Here is an 18,264-nt window from a genome sequence, read left to right on the forward strand (position 1 = left end):
TTGACTTTCCTAACAGATTAACAATGGGTTTTTAAAACCTCTTCTATCTTGATATACAACATGAATTAAGTAACTTGACATTGAACAACCTGTTTTTCTTCATCATTTGAAAATAACACAAATACGTATGTTTGCAAGCGGACCTGCCTGTAGTCACATGATTAGTATGACTTGATGACATTTTCCGTATATGTGTGTTTCAAGCCCTTGTCAGTTTTGTTTATTAATGAAAGGAAAGAACGATATTTCTAAATATTCTCTACCTTTACCATATTTACTCCGAGCTATCAGGAGATATACAAAGAAAAAACTTCCCAGTAACAGACCCATGGAAATGTAAGACCAAGTTTGCTCTTTCATTCTTTTGGAAACTCAGTGATTCCCTTAACAGATAAGAGGAACAACATCCTTGTTTGGCTCTTGACACTTTTCTAAAGCTGTAATAAAATCCTCTTCTAGTAGAGCCAAATCTTGCATACTGGAGGATTAACCAGATTCAGAAGCTCCCTGACTTTCTCCTTGCTGCTGCTAGCCTTGTCATTTCACTGCGCATTAGCACTTCCTCCAGGTTTGGACTGAACCTCCAAGGTCATTGCATCTGTCCAACCCTTTTTGCAAAAGTGGAAGGAAGAGGAGGGAGAAATCAGTTCAGCCCTTTCTACTGCATTATAGTAGCTCTGATAAAGGATGTGGATAAGAAGGAGACTGAAACTGTTGGTTAAAAGGTTTTGGATTAGCTGGATTTAATTCATTCTTTTTTTCCCTCTCTCCTGCTAAAGCATAGTTGGGAGTTGGCAGTGGTTCAAAACCAGGCTATTCCTCAACCCCAATTTTTAGCCTCACTTATCCTGTAGTCTTTGTTAAGGACTTCTTTTTAAAACTAGGGGATCTTATTTTCTAATTGTGCCTTTAATGCTAAAAACCTTGGATTTTAAAACTATTAATTTCCAAATAAGGAACTTGCTCTCCCCTACCCCCGTTACCCCCAACAAAACCAGATTAGGTCATTAATACACAAAGTAACATACACCACCAGTTAGGTTTAGTGAGGAACTTGCAAAAACTTATATAGTCTCCCTTTTCCAAGTCAAGGAGAGAAATAAAGAGAAACTTTATGGAGGAGGGAAAAAACAGCTATACAGAACGCATTTAAAGGGCACATTAAGTCCGTTTTTGTCTATGGTTCTTTCCCTTTATGGCATATGTTATATATTGACAGGGATTAAGTTTCTCTCCTGAATGGAACAATACAGAGTCACAGGGAGCTACTGTACTTTACAAAGCAACAGGCATCCGCACAAGGGAATGGCAAATAGAATTTTATCCATAAAGAACTAACCAGGTATGTTAAAAAGCACAGGGCTTTGAAATTCTTTGCAATTCCGCATCTTTTGCATTTCTCTTCTTTCTCTGCTGCGCGATCTGCTCTCCTTTCTTTTTCATCCTTTTCCCCCCTTTTAGCTCCGCACAGTTACACTTTTTCTGTCCCCCTGGCTTTGTTATTCAGCATGTCTGATTAGCAGGAGCCTGATTGGCTGGCTGCCTGCTCTGAGAGAGATTCCATTCAGCTTACCCCCCACCCATCCACCCACCCACCCACCCCTTGGTCAGGAAATGTGAGCTGAGCTGATGGAAGCTGATAGGCAGGGCTGGAGTGTTAGCACCAGTACTGGATGTGACAGCAGGCAGAGGAGCACTTAGCAGCTTATTCAGTGTCGATTCGGATTCCGGCAAGGATCCAAGCATGGAATGCTGCCGTCGGGCAACTCCTGGCATACCGCTCTTCTTTCTGATTTTTCTGCTCCTGGTAAATGCCTTTCTTTTTAATACGTTTCTCTTTATTATTTAGGTACTATCTGGGGGTAGTGGTGGTGGTGGCAGAGGCGGTGTGTGTGTGTGTGTGTGTGTGTGTGTGTGTGTGGTGTTTCATCTCTAAATGCCAGGTAAAATAATTTACACGATTTAAAGAAAAAAAACATTCTTATAGAACTTCAATCCCAACTTCACAAGCAAACTAAAGTCTGCAAGACTTTGGAGAGTTATTTAGAGGAATCTAACAATACTAAGACATGAACTTTGGGATGCATTGCATCATGTACTGTGGAGTGTGTAAAGGTGGTGCATATGCTTAGAATTTAGGTAACAGACTTTCTGAAATTAAATGCCCTCACTATGATGTTCTTGGGATTTTTGAAAGATGTGCTATAAGGGACTTTCCCTTCCTGCTTTTCACAGTCTTCTCTCTGCACATGTGCTCTGGAATCAGGTACGAGCTTCTTTGCAGCCACCCAGATTAGAGCTCATAATTACTGCAAGTCATCTACAGATACAAGTTAATGCTAGCATTTATGAATTGAGGATTATGGTCTTTGATCTCAAACCTACTTTTGAAGAAGAAGAAAATGATGACATTTTGTATGGCTGCTTTTCACAGTCACAGTGATAAGATGCTCTGCTCTTGAACATCAGCACACACTGCATTTTTGACTCAAAGTAAATGTTCCATCGTGACTCATACTTGGTTTTATGGGCAGAAAATGAACACTCACTGTCCAAAAAAAATCTACACTCAAAATATTAATAGCAATGCACATTTTTTTAAACCAGAGTGTTCTGGGCAGGCAGTTTAGTAAACCTCATCTGAAAGTTTGATTCCAAAAGTTGGACACACTGACTCCAAACAAACGTGATTGAAACTCTCCGTGTCACATGGTGTGCCATGCAGAACTTCCTCAGAAAGTAACAACGCAAAAAGGGAACAAGGTAAAAATGCAGTGAATAGATGGGTCACTTTGAATCTTAGTAAAGAAATGTGATTTTTTTTCTCATTAGACTGACAATTTTGGTCTTCTCTATATACTTATCAAGAAGGAATATAATCATTTGGTACAGGTAAATATATCCAGGACGGTTAATCATAGTTAATAAGATAGTAATGAAATATTTTATATATTCCTAGTTATAGTAACTTTCATCATGACACCCAAGAAATCATAATACCTTGATGTAGATGCTATAAATATAGAATATATTTTCAAATTTTCACAGAAACTTAAAGAAACATTTACTTTAAGCATGAATGGACTATACATTTAGTTGTTCTGAGAAATATAAAAGACAGAATGTTTAGGAATGCCTTATGACTAGTGGAACAGCAATTTATGAAAGGTGTCTCATTTTTTCCATATGGGATGTATTACTTATATACACACACCATTAGTTTACCTTGTCTTTATATCTCTGTGATTTTTAAAAAGTATGTGTTATTTTCACATTAAATTGCATCATACAGTAAATTACCAGCACAAACTCTTTTGGTATCTTCCTATGGAAGTATGATCTCATTATGCTTTGGAAAAACTTGCCCAGGAAGAGATTGTTTTCTACCCATTTGGTAAATCCATCATGTCCCTCTTGATATATTGAATATTCATATATGTATTGGAGCATATAGTCAGACTTACACGAATAAAAAGGAGAGTTTTCTTATTTAGAAGTATCTAAAATATATTTTATTTCATTTCTATAAATATATTACATAAATGGAATCAAACCCAGGGTTGTTTTATGTATGCATTTAAGTGAATTGGGTGAGTTGTACTAAAAAAAAGAAAGAGAATTAACTGGTTAACTCCTAAATACACCTCTGTGAATAGTAATAATGCCCTTATCATGCCTGCTCATGTATATGTCTAAAGTATTTAACATTCAGTTGTTTAAAAAACTTTACAATCCTCCCAGGAGGGGAGATGCATGTCGAAAGTAGACTATGGACTGAACATGTTTGCCACTCAATGCCTCCTTTGCAGACCACAACACCCAAAAGGAGAGAGAGAACACAGGGGATTGCCCTGCCACAGAGACAGGGGGGATGGGGGGATGGGGGTGGGAGGGATATTATCCTTGGTGGTGGAAAATGGGCACTGGTAGAGGGATGGGTATCTGGTCATTGTATAATTGAAACCAAAGCACAAAAAATTGTAAATCTACAACTGTAAAAAAAATAAAATAAAATAAAGGGGGAAAAAAAAAACTTTACAAGAAATCCTCACAATAACCATAAAATAAGAAAGTCATATTAAACCCATTTCATTTGTACACACATTTCAAGCAACAAAATAAAATAAATAGTTTTCTCTAGTCTATGGATGTTTCTTAGCAGTGATGGAAGCAGTGGTACAGGTTGGTCTATATAGTGTTTGTTGGAGATATATAGACTTTTTGTATCTTGGTAATTAAAGATGTGTATAATAGGAACTTATTACACTTACTCATTTGTTGTCCAAAAAATTTTTTAGCTTTGCAGTCAAAATTTGTTTTACTTAAGAAAAAGTGACCTTTAGTTTGATCAATATTTAATTTAGAAGTAGAAACATGATGTCAGTTCAACCTTACATTTATTTAAAGAAATTTAACTTGATTTGCTTTTCTTTATAGTTCTGTTGTATATTGCTAAGTTTAGAATTAAAGTAATTCCTATAGATTCTTTAAATGGAAGCATCCTGTTTGTTTAATGGAAAGTACAGTTTTTAATCTCAAAACAGCCTTCATATTACTGACAGTTGAATCATTTGTATCATGACTTGGTTCTTGATTGTGTATAAATATTGACTGCTGGTCATCCTCAGATTTTAAAAGTCCTTTTCCCTTGGAACATTATTCTTGAGAGAAAGAGGTCCTTGTGTCTTTTGTATCTATTTTAGGTTACCTCCCATATATTTATGCAAAGCTCACACTTTCTTCTTGCTTTGAACACAGTGGAACAGTAGGACTAATAAAAGATTTTATCCTGGTGTTCTAGTCAAATTCAACTACGCAACCCAACCTTTCCCCATTTTCCCACCCTGCTCCCATTTCTCATTCTCCTTCTTTTGTCCTAATTGTTTAGCTCAAAATAAATGTGGCAAAGACCATGGCTGGTCACAGACATAAGTATCCATCCAAACTTGAAGTCAAATCACTTCTTGTCAGAAAGGCATTTACTTAAATTTACATTTACTTTTTGTTTCTTTTAAGTTGTTTGAAAGTCTTTTGCTTGCTATTATAGAAGATGCAAGGCTAACACTAGGAATTATAATACAGTACATGTGTTTTTCTGTTGAATTTCTTTTGCTTCTCTGCACTAATTTATACATGGAAACTAGTCAAACACAATAGCCTATTCCCCTCAGCAGTTGCTTTGGCACTTTCCTCCACTATTATCTAAGTGAATCTATCTTGGATGGCAAGAAACACCATTAGCTATGGGATGAATGTTAAATCCTTTATTTACAGCAAATTGTGGTCTTTTTCCTGTCTCTCTGTGTGTGTGTGTGTGTGTGTGTGTGTGTGTGTGTGTGTGTGTGTGTCTGTGTCTATGTCTGTGTGTGTGTGCAGTAAAATACACCTTCTTATAACTCCTTACCTCAATTTCTTATTCTTATAATTCATTTATCTTTAACACTTACAGATATTTCATAAAAATCTCCAGAAAATAGTGAAGCATTTCTTTCAACCTTATTTTAAACATTGTCTTCTTCATGTATATTTTTGTCTACACACAGCCAGCTACATTTTTGTTTTTACAGGCTCCTGTTTTTAGCATTTTTTGTCTGTTCAGGACCGCTCTTTGACCTCCTTATAATTTTCATGTGAATTGATTCTATATGCTTCATATAAGTTGAAGGAAGTATTCCAATAGTGGTCACTAGTGAACTACAAATGATTCCTATTATACTAGCAAAGTTTTTTCTTGAAAAAATTACATGGATGATGAAGACCTTTGAGAGAAATAAAGTAATGAATATGTTTATTTGTGAATTTATATAAATCATAATACATGTTGATTACCTTTTACCCACAGCTTTAAAAATGTGGAGAGCAGGGGCTGGAACAATAGTACAGCGGGTAGGGTGTTTGCCTTGCATTCCGCTGACCCGGGTTCGATTCCCAGCATCCCATGTGGTCCCCCAAGCACCGCCAGGAGTAATTCTTGAGTGTAGAGCCAGGAGCAACCCCTGTGCATGGCCGGATGTGACCCAAAAAGCAAAAAAAAAAAAAAAAATGTGGAGAGCAGTCCTTTGCATACCCCGAGGAAGCCTATTACCAAATTTAGCTGTTACACAAAGTTCATTCTTACATCTTAAAAGCAAAATTCAGGGTTAAAGTCAGGGTTTGTGTATTTTTAATCAGTAAAGTGTGGTTAACCTCTGACTTGTGGCTCATTTATTTTAACCTACTTTATTTTGGTGCATTTTGTGCAGGAATTACATTGGGATGTGACATGGTCTGGTGTTTTGGTTCTCCCCTATTTTTTACATGTCAATTTAATTTTTTCCCTTTTTGAGGGGGAGTGGTGCTATTACTCTCACCCTTTGATTTAAGCATTTTAATGTTTTATGCTTCTGGTTTTGTGACCTTACCCACTCATGCTTAGGGACTGTTCCTGGTCCTGTGCTCAGTAGTGACCTCTGGCGGTGCTCAGCAGCCCATATGTGGTGCCAGGAATTTTAATCTGTGCTGAAGGCTAATACAGCCATATAGAAGGCAAGTGTCTTACCTCCCATACTAACCCTCTTGCCCCCTTACTGAATATAAGTTTAAACTCAGGAAATATATAGCATAATATGGTATTTTCTATACTACTGTATATGTAGGCATTATTATTGTGGACACAATTAAGAGAGAAGAATATTTAGGAAGACTATCACGTAGTCCTATAACTATCCACATAGCAGTATTTTCTAGTGTCATATGTATATATATACACATATATGTATATATATTACAGTTTATTTAGTCAAGTGACAGCTCTGCTCTCTGTTTTATCTATTTTTGTCTTATAGCAATAGCACTTACATTCGTCTATTTAATTCTGTTCATCCCCAGTCAAATATATTCTACTCTTTCTTGACCCAGAAGTGACCTCGTCATAGCATGAAAACTATAGTATTTTCTTGAGTGAGAACATTCCCTGAATCAGCATGAAAAACCTCCTAGTCAAGTATGTTGAGATAATCGCAGGAAAATGTGTTTAAATCAAATTTTATAGTCTTGCCATTTTTTTTTAACTAATTTTCTTATTCTAGAGAATTGGCTTCAAACTTGGTGTTTTCACCAGAATGAGACAAATTCATGTCATTTTCTGTCTACATCATAAAACCCATACCATGTGGTAGAATTCTGGCTTGATTGGCAGTCCTGGCTCATGAGCGGCTTAGGACTGGCATACCAGAGGTGATGTAAGTCCTAAAGGATCCTAATTGAAATAGGCCAGCACAGCTGTGAGGAGAGCCTGCTTGCTGACTGGGGTAAGCTATTGCTATCAACCCTTCTTTCCATGAGCTCAAAAATAAATGACTAAATCTCCCCAATTCCCGAACTTCAAGATTAAAACCTACATTGAATAAAGCTTAACTGTTCTGGTTTCCCCTCCCTGGGACTTTGCTAACTAAAGAACCCTGCATGTTGACAGGAGTTTTCTGGCCATGTCAAGATGTCCCATTGGTAGTTGTCTGCAGACACAGTGACCTCTGACTTTAAATTTCTTATATTGCCAAATACTCCATATTTATGTCAGTTTGAGTATTTTCCTGTTTACTGATTAGTCTTTATTTCCGCTGTAGGCATCTATCTTATGTCATTGTTATAATTTTCAATAGCAGATATACAGTAATTTCTATTGACTATCTGATCCCAAGTTCCATCAACATTGGGCTGGAGAGATAGTACATGACCACTCCAGTTTGATCCCTGCCACCAAACTTGGTCTCTCAAGCACTCTCAATAGTTACTTATGTGCACAGATCTAGAAATAGCCCACAAGCATCACTAGCCATGAGTTCCAACATCCTCATCCCCAATAAAATCCTAAATTTTGTGTAGGCTATATGTAGTGTCAACATTTGCAATTGTTCATCAGAGACATAAATAATAATCATAAGCTCTATAATATTTTAAATGTAATTTTAAGTTCTGCTGCTATCTTACATTTTATCCCCATTATTGTATGCCTCATAGTATATTACATTCCTACCTAGTCTATTAAGTTGTAGGTGACAGCCATGAAAGTGTCTTTTTCTTCTTCCCTCTACCAGAATATCTGGAAATTAGATCCAATGAATAAGTTATTAGATGAATGAATAAATTAATAAATCAGAAGTACTTGGGAAAAATGAGGTGGTGAGATAAAGGGATAAAGTGCAGGTATGAAGAAAAAATGTTAGCCCCCATTTTATAGATGAAGCATTCTACTCATCTCTTTCATTGACAAGACTGTCAACAGCCTAATAAATTTTTCTGTCTTAAGCACAGGCATTCACACCATGAACATCAGCTGAATAGCAATCCTCCTTGCTGTTACCAATTAGAATGAAATTTTCATGTTCATATAGGTTTTAATCTCTTTAGTTCTCAACTATTTTTCCTTTTACAAACTTGTCCATTGGAATAAAATTGTATTAATATTACCCCCATTTTTATGAAGCTGGAAAGAACTTATAAACTTTGGTTTTAGCAGAGATAATGCTATTGTTTCACCAAACCTATTTCTTTTTTATTCTTGACCACAAAGATAAACTGTGTTTTCCAACCTTCTTATGTTTAAATGGTGATATGTGATTGAATTTTGGCCACTGCAATGTGTTAGTTAGAAGTGGCACTTTCATGGCACTAGCAGGTTTGGAACCTCTCATATAATCCTCTGAAAAGAGTGTTCTGAAAAACACAATAGATAACTGAGATCTTCCATTTGGTGTCTTGATCATTCCCTACAGTTTTTAAGTTTTTTTTTTCATTAATTTAACTCTATCTCTATTTTTCTATGTATTTTCTGCATTTATCAGGTGAGAAAATAGAGAGCTTCTGGTGTCTATGGGGATTATATGGAGATTTAACACCTTCAAAAATGTAGGGCATAAAGGAGACACCAAATGGAAGATCTCAGTCACTAAATGATAGCGAAAAGAGCCTCATTCCACAACCCCCCTACAAACATAAAGAATTCTGTTTGTGAAGGTTTATGTCACCAATGATCAAGAAATTAATCTCTGTTTTGTTTAAACACTGAGATTTAGGGTAAAGTGTTGTTTGTTTTACTTAAAATATTTAAAAAATAACCTTTAAAAATGCATGTATTTAGATGCGATGTATGATAATACTTGTAACTACTGGTATTGTTTTTCATTTATCATATGGGAAAATAGATACCAAAGATGCCTTGTCATCTTAATGGTTATGGTTTGCAGCATATCACCTCTTGAAAATGTGCTAGGAATTGGGAGCATGAGTCAGTACTTCAGAAAAAGCAGAGAAATGGAGACGTGCATGTTTCAAACATAGAATGCAGGAGTGAATGGAAGAGTAGGAAATAGGAAAAGAAACAAGAGAGGCAAGGCTGTGGTAAATAGTTGAAATCTCCTGGAACCTAGCAGAGCAACCTACACAGCCAAGGACACAAAACCACACAGACCCAAGGGGAAAGGCAAAGAACACAGAAAAACAAAATGGAGAAGCAGAAGTGGAGGCAAAACATAGTGGCTGTTCAAATAACAGATTGTCAGTAAATAAAGCAAAGACCTAGAGTTGAACAGATTAACATGCAGGAAGAAAGCAAATATTACATAAAACAGCATATAAAATGAAACATACTTCATGAAAATGTCTACTTTCAATTATCGATGATATATTTTTCTGGGATCTATCCAAGTATCAGCAAAAACTGGGCTTAAAGGCTAAATATCTAGGCAGAACATGGATTCCAGCTCTGTGGTCTGTGATCTTGGTTTAGTCATTTGTCTTACTTCAGATTTTTGGTGTCTTCATTTCTGTACTATTCCCATCCCACCAAACTCTCTGGGGTATCAGGAGGGCAGCATTAGATATTGATATATTTGTACAATCGAAGAACTCTTAAACTTCAAGTGATGCCTTCATTCATTCATCTGATTATTATTTATCTGTCACCATCTCTGGATACAACACAAAGCCAGGTACCACAGAAGACTCAGTCCTTGCAATGAGGAGTGGGTTGGCAGTGGGTCGAATATTTTGATATCAGGTTATTCTTCTAAAATTTCAAAAATCTCCCCTATAGGAAGTACTCTGTCATGAGCATTATTTTCAGTTCCCCATGAGTTGACTTACAAGTTACTCTTCTGCATCTGCTCAGACACTGTCTGTTTTATCTATGAATAAAATCATGGCTTTTCACAGTTTTTTAATGTATTATCTTCATAGCTATTATCAGTTTGATTTTGCCTTCAAACATTGCCTTTTCTCTCAATTTTTATAGTTCAGAATATCTGTAAATAGAACATAATTAATTGGTTTCCTTGTTAATATGAATCCTTTAGGAAACATTTTCCTCTGAGTAAATGCTTATATTAATTGACAAGAATTATCATTATATGTGGTCAATATCTAAATAGTTTTTATCTGCTCACTCCCTGGAGCATCAAGTCCATAGACTTCAATCTTAAATCATTTCCTTGGACTGAGATTACTTTGTCAAAACCTAAACCCATGCTAAAAGAAGCATATTCATTTTATACTTGCATTTCTGAAAGTGCAATTATGGTAGTAGGTTGGATCTTCTTTCCTCACTAGATTCTTCTCTAGAAAGCTTATCAAAATAGTTTCATTATAATAATAATATACCTTATACAAAGAAAATGGGATAGTTGAGAAGATGGGAATAGCAGAAAACTCATGTGTGGTGAGCATATGCCATTTATAATACAGGAGATTTATTCCACTTCAGAGGCAAGAAATTGCAGGACTCTTTAATAGTTTCACCACCTGTGAATTATTTGGGTGCACCTCATAAGTGGGTTCTTTCTTCTATTTGTTTAAAGAAATAAGTAGTATGTTCGCCAATTCTACACTACATTAATTTTCACAGAGTTTCCATTTTCATCTTCATTGCTTTTTCAGATTTTTTTCCAAAGCTTCTGCCATTCTCTAACTAAAAGTTTGGGTATTTTCCCCTCAATTTTGTCTGGGGACTTTCTTTAAGTCAGTTCAGTTTGTTGGCATAACTGTTGGGACAAAGAAGTGGAGGATTATGATAACCTAAGAAGTCCTGACAAAAGTTCCATGAAATGCTAAAGAAATAGGACCAGAAATTATGAATAATCTATACTAAATTCAAATTGTTCAATAAAATAATTATGCCTCATTTTGTTCCCATACTCAGGTATAGTAAGGTGTCCGATTTCTCAGCCTATATTGCAAGCTACAACCTCAGTCACTCTTTTAATTCTGCCAGAGTATTATTCAAATATTGTACTTCATCAATAGAACCAGAAATGAAAAAAAAATGAGTTATAGAAACATAGGCTTCCTTCTGTGCAGGTGCTGAAATGAATCTTGAAGTGAAAGGATTTTGTTTTTTTTTAATAGTCTAGGGGTCTTGTTTTTTATTTTTTTAATAGTCTGTTTATTCATTGTAGTTGTTCAAGCTACTTGTCCTTGAAACTTCATATGATTTTCCAGATGTGCCACATGCTTTAACTTTTCATTTGAAGCTTGTTGCTGATGTGAGGTAATGAACATGCCTTGAAATAGTTGTCACAGCCATAGTTTAATTGATAGTTTGTAATTCCTTGAAGTTTTTAGTTTTTTGAGCCAAAAGGAATGTTGAGAAGGCACAAAATGCGAATTGAGTTGACAGGGAACTCTTTAAGAGCAGGATATAGGTTTAATGTTATTTTGGGTATCATTTTATCCCTAGCACCAGACAACATATTTATATACACAAAGTGTTCATGTAAGTTTGGGGTATTTTTTGAGAAAATTAATTACTTCTTCCAGACTTTTCATTATTAAATTTCAAACATACATGTGTTCAAAGATAATTGAGAACTATTTACTGGGAATACCTAGTAGGTAGGGTTCCTGGAATTTTAATCTCCTTCTCTTTCTCTGATACTGGCATGATTTCTAGGGGTCTTTAAGTAAGATCCCATTAAACTTTCTATGGAAGAGAGCAGCTGAAATGTTTATATGTCATATGTAGAGCAAATCAAGGAGTTAATAAAGCTGGCAAAGAACCATATTGGGTTAAAACAAAAAACATCATTGGACCATAAGCACTGAAACAATCTGTTTTGGAGTATGAAGTTTTTGTGTTATACTAAGCCTGTGTCATGCTGATATGTCATGTTGATAAGTCTCCTTCCTCTTGCTCTCCATAATAATAGAAATGTAAAAAAAATGTATATATGCGAAAGCAAGTTCTTATGGGACCCTTTACAAGGTGGGTCTCCAAGAAAAGACCCTTCCCTCAGGCAATGCCCAATAACAACATATTCACTGAGAGCTTGCTGTGTCTCAGATATTGTGCTTGGTAGTTGGCATACTGTGTTGAAAAGGCAGATAGGACTCTAAAGATTCTAAACATTCTGATATTATATATCTCAATATATATCAGAAATATTTGGAATGGGGGTAGGCCAAGGTAGGAATTAATTGTCACCACCTTTCATTGGTTTTATGCTGCTTTCAGTTCTTTACACTGTATATTTAACTATTGCTGTTGTAAGGGGGCCTCTGCCTAAAGAAATAGACACATTAATTCATTATTTATAGTGTTTCCAGAAAGAATGTGCTAGAAAAACTCTAAAGATTTATATTTAAGTTCACTTTATTGTGTTATTCTGCTTTTTTTTTTTTTGGCCAGAATCTTCTTTTTGCAAGACTGAAATCTAAGCTTACTGCATATATTATTTTGTCTCTATGTTTATGTGCTATGTAAACACCTGTCTTTTCTATCTTAGAACTATGCATAGGTAAGTGAAAAATTTTAACCAGACATACATACTAAAAGTCCAATTAATGGCATATAAAATAGTAATAATGGTAGATTTTTTTTCCCTCATAAGGACTATCATGTGCTGTAGACTACATTTGTAGGTTAAACTTTGCATTTCTTTGGGCATTGTCCTGAAAATGTTAGCATGTTCTCAGCAGGCTCCTAGAAGGGCTTATAATTCTCCAACATTTCTTCCATGTCTCTCTAGTAACCCTAAACTTCCTTACTATAAGTCAGGCATTCTTTACTTTTCTAATTCTTTTATTTAAGTAACATTAATTTACATTGTTTTTTGCTCCCTTGCCTTCCATATACCTTCTCCTGGTTACTTCAAGTTCTGTGGTACAAATCTAAGAGTTGGATTTCTTTGTTTCTTTATTGTTTATTCCAGTTCTAAGTAAGCTTATCCAGTACTTGCCTTTCTCTTTCTGACTTCTTTCACTTTGTATTACTCCTGCCAGCTCCACCCAAATTGTTGCAAATGGCAAGATTTTATTTTTTCTTACAGTTGAGTAGAAGCCCGTTATATTTCTATACCACACTTTCTTTATTCATTCATCCATCACTGAATTCTTGAATTGTTTTTTATGCCTACACTATTGCAAACAGTGCAGTAATGAACAAAGGAGTGCACATACTATTTGGAATTTGTAGTCGTAGTCATAAACAGTTTTTATAAATTGCTAGAAGTATAAATATTGCTGGATCATAGTATAAAACTATTTTTAGCATCTTGAGAAACTCCATATTTATTTCCGAAGGGACTGCACCAGTTTACATTCCCATCATAAAGGTATGAGAGTTGCTTTTTTTTTTTTTTTCACATTCCTGCAAGCACTTGTTCCAGGTCTTTGTGATGAAAGCCATTCTCACAGGAGTAAGGTGACATCTCTCATTGTGGCAACACTGGCATTCTACCTAGAAGTCATTCTGCTCTGCTAGTTTTAGTACACATGTCAGTGGGAATGTCTTTCAACATCTTGATTTGAGGAAATATACCCGAGTTTATGCTCACTTTAGAGTTCTATATTATCAAAAGCACAGATTTTCATCTTTAGCTTTCAAATTTCAAAGTGAAAATATTTGATGACATAATCTGGGAGTTACAATAGAATTACTTTTTCCTACTCCTATTCAATTAAAAGAGTATGAAAATATGGATGGTAATTGATGTACAGCAATGGATACAAAGTAGATAGTAAGTATGGGAAATTGAAAGTTTAAATGTTTTGTTAAGGAAGGACATTCATACTATAAATTATCACCATTATTTAAATAGTTAATATTCTCGAGAGTAAATCAATGTATTTTATGCTTTGTGTATCTCTAATTGCCATAGCCCTGTGGTACAGTTACAATTCTGTTTCTTATATTAATTTGAGAAAACAGAGGCCTGGAGAGATTATATGACTTAGGACACTCAATTAGTAGAGGCAGAGTTCAGCTGCCAGCCAGGAAAAGGCTCATTCTTGTCCCAACTCTATTATGTGTTTCACTCATTCAAGAAATGAAAAGTTCTTTGAATAAGTCAAAAGTTCTAAGTACATAATTTCAGAAGAAAAGTAAGTAAATACATTTACCTTTGTGGAAAACTAACTGGTATTTTTCTTTTTCGCCTTTTCCTTTGTATCAGTGAAAACTTTGTTTTACTTCTGCTTCATCTATGCCAGACACTTTCCCTGACAAAAATATGAACAAAGTGGGAAACTCGCAAATATTAAACAAAGTTTTACCGAAAAAAGATAGTCAGGGGTTGAGTGAGGAAAGAGATGTACAGTATCCCACATTCTGTGCAAGGCTGGGAATGACTTGGCTTCAGGGTGAAATGAAAAGAAGGGAACAGTTAAGGGGCAGCTGAGTCTTAGGAATTAATGGAATGAAAGAACAGCTAAGGTGAGTCTTAGAAATTGATGGAAATGGATCTGGTTGAGGGAAAAGGGTCCGAGGGCATGCCGGGTGAAGTGCCTTCATGGGCAAAAGCAGAGAGGAAAGGAAAATGAGTTTGAAGGACTGAGAGTGTAAGTGATGGCTGACGTGAGTGGTGTCCCATTACCCAGGAGCTTAGATCCAAGTTAGTGTTTTTCAAAAGACAGCTGTTGCACTGAGATGAAGCTGGAGGCATGCAGGCTGGAGACTCATGGGCATTTACAAGATTATGTTCCTCTCCTGCTGGAAGGCATGATGGAAAAGAGTAAGCAGCTAGTTAGATGGCTGTGGAATTATCTGTATTCTCCTACTGCTTCATCATATCTAGTGCTTGGGCACTTCAGGTATTTGATCATTTCAACCTGCAATTTGGCACTAAGTTAGTGCTTCAGTGTTTGCTGCATGAATGAATCAAAGAGCAAATAATTTTATTCAAGCCCTCCTGATTCAAGATTATTGCCTACAGACAGGATTTCTGCTTATTATGGAAACCATGAAAGAACTTTTTTGGGGGGAACACCTGGCAATGCTCATGACTCTAAACTTAGGAATCACTTCTTGTGGGCTCAGGGGACCATATGGGACCCCAGGAATTGAACCAAGGTTAGCCATGAGTAGAACAAGTGCCTTACTCACTGTACTATGGCTCCAGCCCCCCTTATGGAAGAACTTCTAAAGCAGAGGTGACTAAACTTATTTTGAAAGGTCTGCTGCCTTTTCAAAGAAAAAAAAAGTCACTCAGCACCCTAGGAAATATATCATTTTTAAGCACCTGCAATTGCATCCAAGGCTACTACCCCCTCCCAGGTTGGTCAGCACATACCAGGGAAGAGGCAGTATTGTCCACTTTGGGAAACACTGCCCAGTGTCACGCTGTGTTTCTCAGAGGGGACCATGTGAGCCCCAGGATTTTCCAAAGAATTTGCAGATGACAATTGGATAAGTAACGGCATGGCACAATACTAAGGGGCCAGCTGGTAGGATAAGGACACAGAAAGAAAACAAGGTTGGAAGGGAGTCACATTTAGAAAAATATTGAGAAACACTGCCTAGAGCACAACGGTAGCATCTTCAAAAGTTATAAACTTTCTATCACTCTCTTAAGAAAGAATAAATTCAGGCCCAGCCTTTCGGAAGAGCTTGCCACGGTGTTGTGACTTAAACCTCTATCCACGCTCAATGAACCTTTCAAAATAAATAGAAGCTGTTTCAAAGGGACCATTTCTGTGCTTTCTGAAAGCTTTATGACCCTCTTGTAGTACTGAGCCCGTAAAATGGGATCATTTTTGTCCCCTGAGGTGATCGCTGTAGTCAGATACTGCAGTATTTTTCTATGTGGTTGTGTATTTTTTTTCCCTCACCACCCAGTGCCCTGTTCAAATCTTCAAATTCATGCCACAGTTATGAATCTTTCCATGTGAAGCCAGCAAATATCTTTGTCCTAATTTTTGCAGCACTCCACATTATCTAATATGAGCTCCACATGCAGGGAGTGCCCTTTATAAGCTGTTGAAACACCAGTGAAAGATGCAACATTAGAGTCTAAATTTAAGTTATCTGCCCTGACTCAATTAACTGTGGTCTTCAGAAAATAATCAAGGTGGATATAAAATTCACAAATTTATCTATTTATATAAAAACATAATATGTCTCTAAAAGGCCATAAATTTTTTTTTTGAATATGTGTATGTTTTGTTTGTCTTGTTTTGGAGACCACATGCAGCTGTGATTGGGGCTTACTCCTGGCTCTGCACTCAGGGATCACTCCTGGAGGGGCTTAGGGAACATATGCTGTTTCAGGATCAAACCCACATCGACCTATGCAAGGAAAGTGCTCTGCTCACTATTCTATCTCCGCGTTCCAAATTTTATTTTATTTTAGTTTGAGGATTACACCCGGTGGTGCTCAGATTTACTCCTGATTCTGCATTCAGGGATCACTCCTGGCTGGTTCTGGAGTGAATAATCTGATTGAATCCAGGTTGGCCGCATGCAAGGCAAACAACCCATCTGCTGCACTATAACTCTGGCCCCCAAATTTTACTTTTTAAAGTGCAAATAATGAGCCAGAAAGATAGTACAACATTTAAGATGCTTGTCCTGCATGTGGTCACCCTTGGTTTGACTCTCTACCACAAGCACCACCAGCAGTGACCCCTGAACATATAGCCAGGAATAGCCCTGAGCAACATTGAATGTGATCCAATACCTCCCCCCCCACACACAAACACACTAGAACAACAACAACAAAAAGAGTGTGAGTTAATGTCACATAAATTCACTGCTTTTACTTCATGAATCCAAATGTTAAGGAAAAATTGTAATTAGATTTTGGTATCGTATTTAGTAGGTATATTATTTATTCTCTTCGTTATGAATAGTCTCCTATGTACACAAAGTTCTTTTCTGAGCATTACTTCAAAATTATTCAAAAAGAGAAAATTGATTATGTCTTGCCCTCATCTTATGCTAAGGTTTGCTTTGAAATAGCATCTTAATGTTATTTTCATTTTAAATACTATGGAACTTCTAATTTTGATTCTTATTTTGGGATCCATCACTTTTATTTTCTTTCCCTTTTCCCCCTTCTGAAAACATAAGAATCTCTTCAGAGTTAACAAACGAGAAAAAAAGTGTTTTTCAGTTTACTCCTATGAGCCAAATGCTGTGCTATTTATTTATGTTATCTCAGATAAGCCCAACCACAACCCATTTTACAGATAAGAAACCTAAGTACTTAAACCCAAAGGATGGTGTGAATTCCTTTACTGCTAGTGTATGTGTATTTAATTCTTATAACAAACAAATCATATTAAAATATGCAGTACAGACTGTTTTCCATGTTGCTGGAACTGTGTTATTTGGACTATGTCAGCAGGAACCTCCCCAATGTGCTGAGTGATTTCCATGGTTTAAAACCAAGTTCATTAGAGTTCATTGCTTGTACCGTATTTCATCGACCCTAAGATACACAATTTTCTTCTGATTTTAGAAACTTGTATGCATCATATAATTAATATTAGGTAACATTTGAATAACCTTTTAAGCATTCATAATACATAATAGTGTACAATGTAAAGCATTTTGGATTTGCTACTTTAAATTACTGCATCAGTATTGAGACCATAGCTCATCTTTAGTTTTAGATTACAAATGCATCTCATCCCTTCTTAACCTATTCACCATGCTCTGTGTTTGCCTATCTAAAACAGTGAAAGTGTATTCTGAGCCTTCCTCACTTTGTTGTACCAAATTTAAAGGTCAGTAGTCTCTTGCCCAGGAACTCTTTTCTTAAGCTATATTGGCCTATATTTGCATACTGTAAATTACATGCTGTAATACTGTAATTCTTTTTTGATCAGAATCAACTGAATACCTGTTTGTTTTATTAATGTCTCAAGTTCCTTTTACCTTGAGGAATCTAAGTCTCTGATTATTGGATTCACTCTCATTGATTCTGATATATACCAGCGTTTGAGAGCTATTAGCTATAGTTGTTAAGGACAGGAATTCTTGAGCAGGACTACCAGGACTAAACTTCTAAAACC

The 18,264-nt window shown here is 36.1% G+C and overlaps 1 protein-coding gene across 2 annotated transcripts in view; it reads left to right on the plus strand.

Annotated features, from left to right (window-relative positions):
- The first annotated feature begins 1,637 nt into the window (after positions 1 to 1,637).
- ADAMTSL1 (ADAMTS like 1) overlaps positions 1,638 to 18,264 on the plus strand; it is a 454,178-nt gene continuing 437,551 nt past the window's right edge. For both annotated transcript variants that reach the window (XM_056117099.1, XM_056117100.1), the window contains exon 1: positions 1,638 to 1,807. In XM_056117099.1, coding sequence (XP_055973074.1) covers positions 1,745 to 1,807 — 63 coding nt within the window. In that variant the 5' untranslated portion in view covers positions 1,638 to 1,744. The remainder of the gene's footprint in view (positions 1,808 to 18,264) is intronic.

This window comes from Sorex fumeus, unplaced genomic scaffold (genome assembly GCF_029834395.1).
Source record: "Sorex fumeus unplaced genomic scaffold, SorFum_2.1 ptg000034l, whole genome shotgun sequence".
Classification (NCBI taxonomy): Eukaryota; Metazoa; Chordata; class Mammalia; order Eulipotyphla; family Soricidae; genus Sorex; species Sorex fumeus.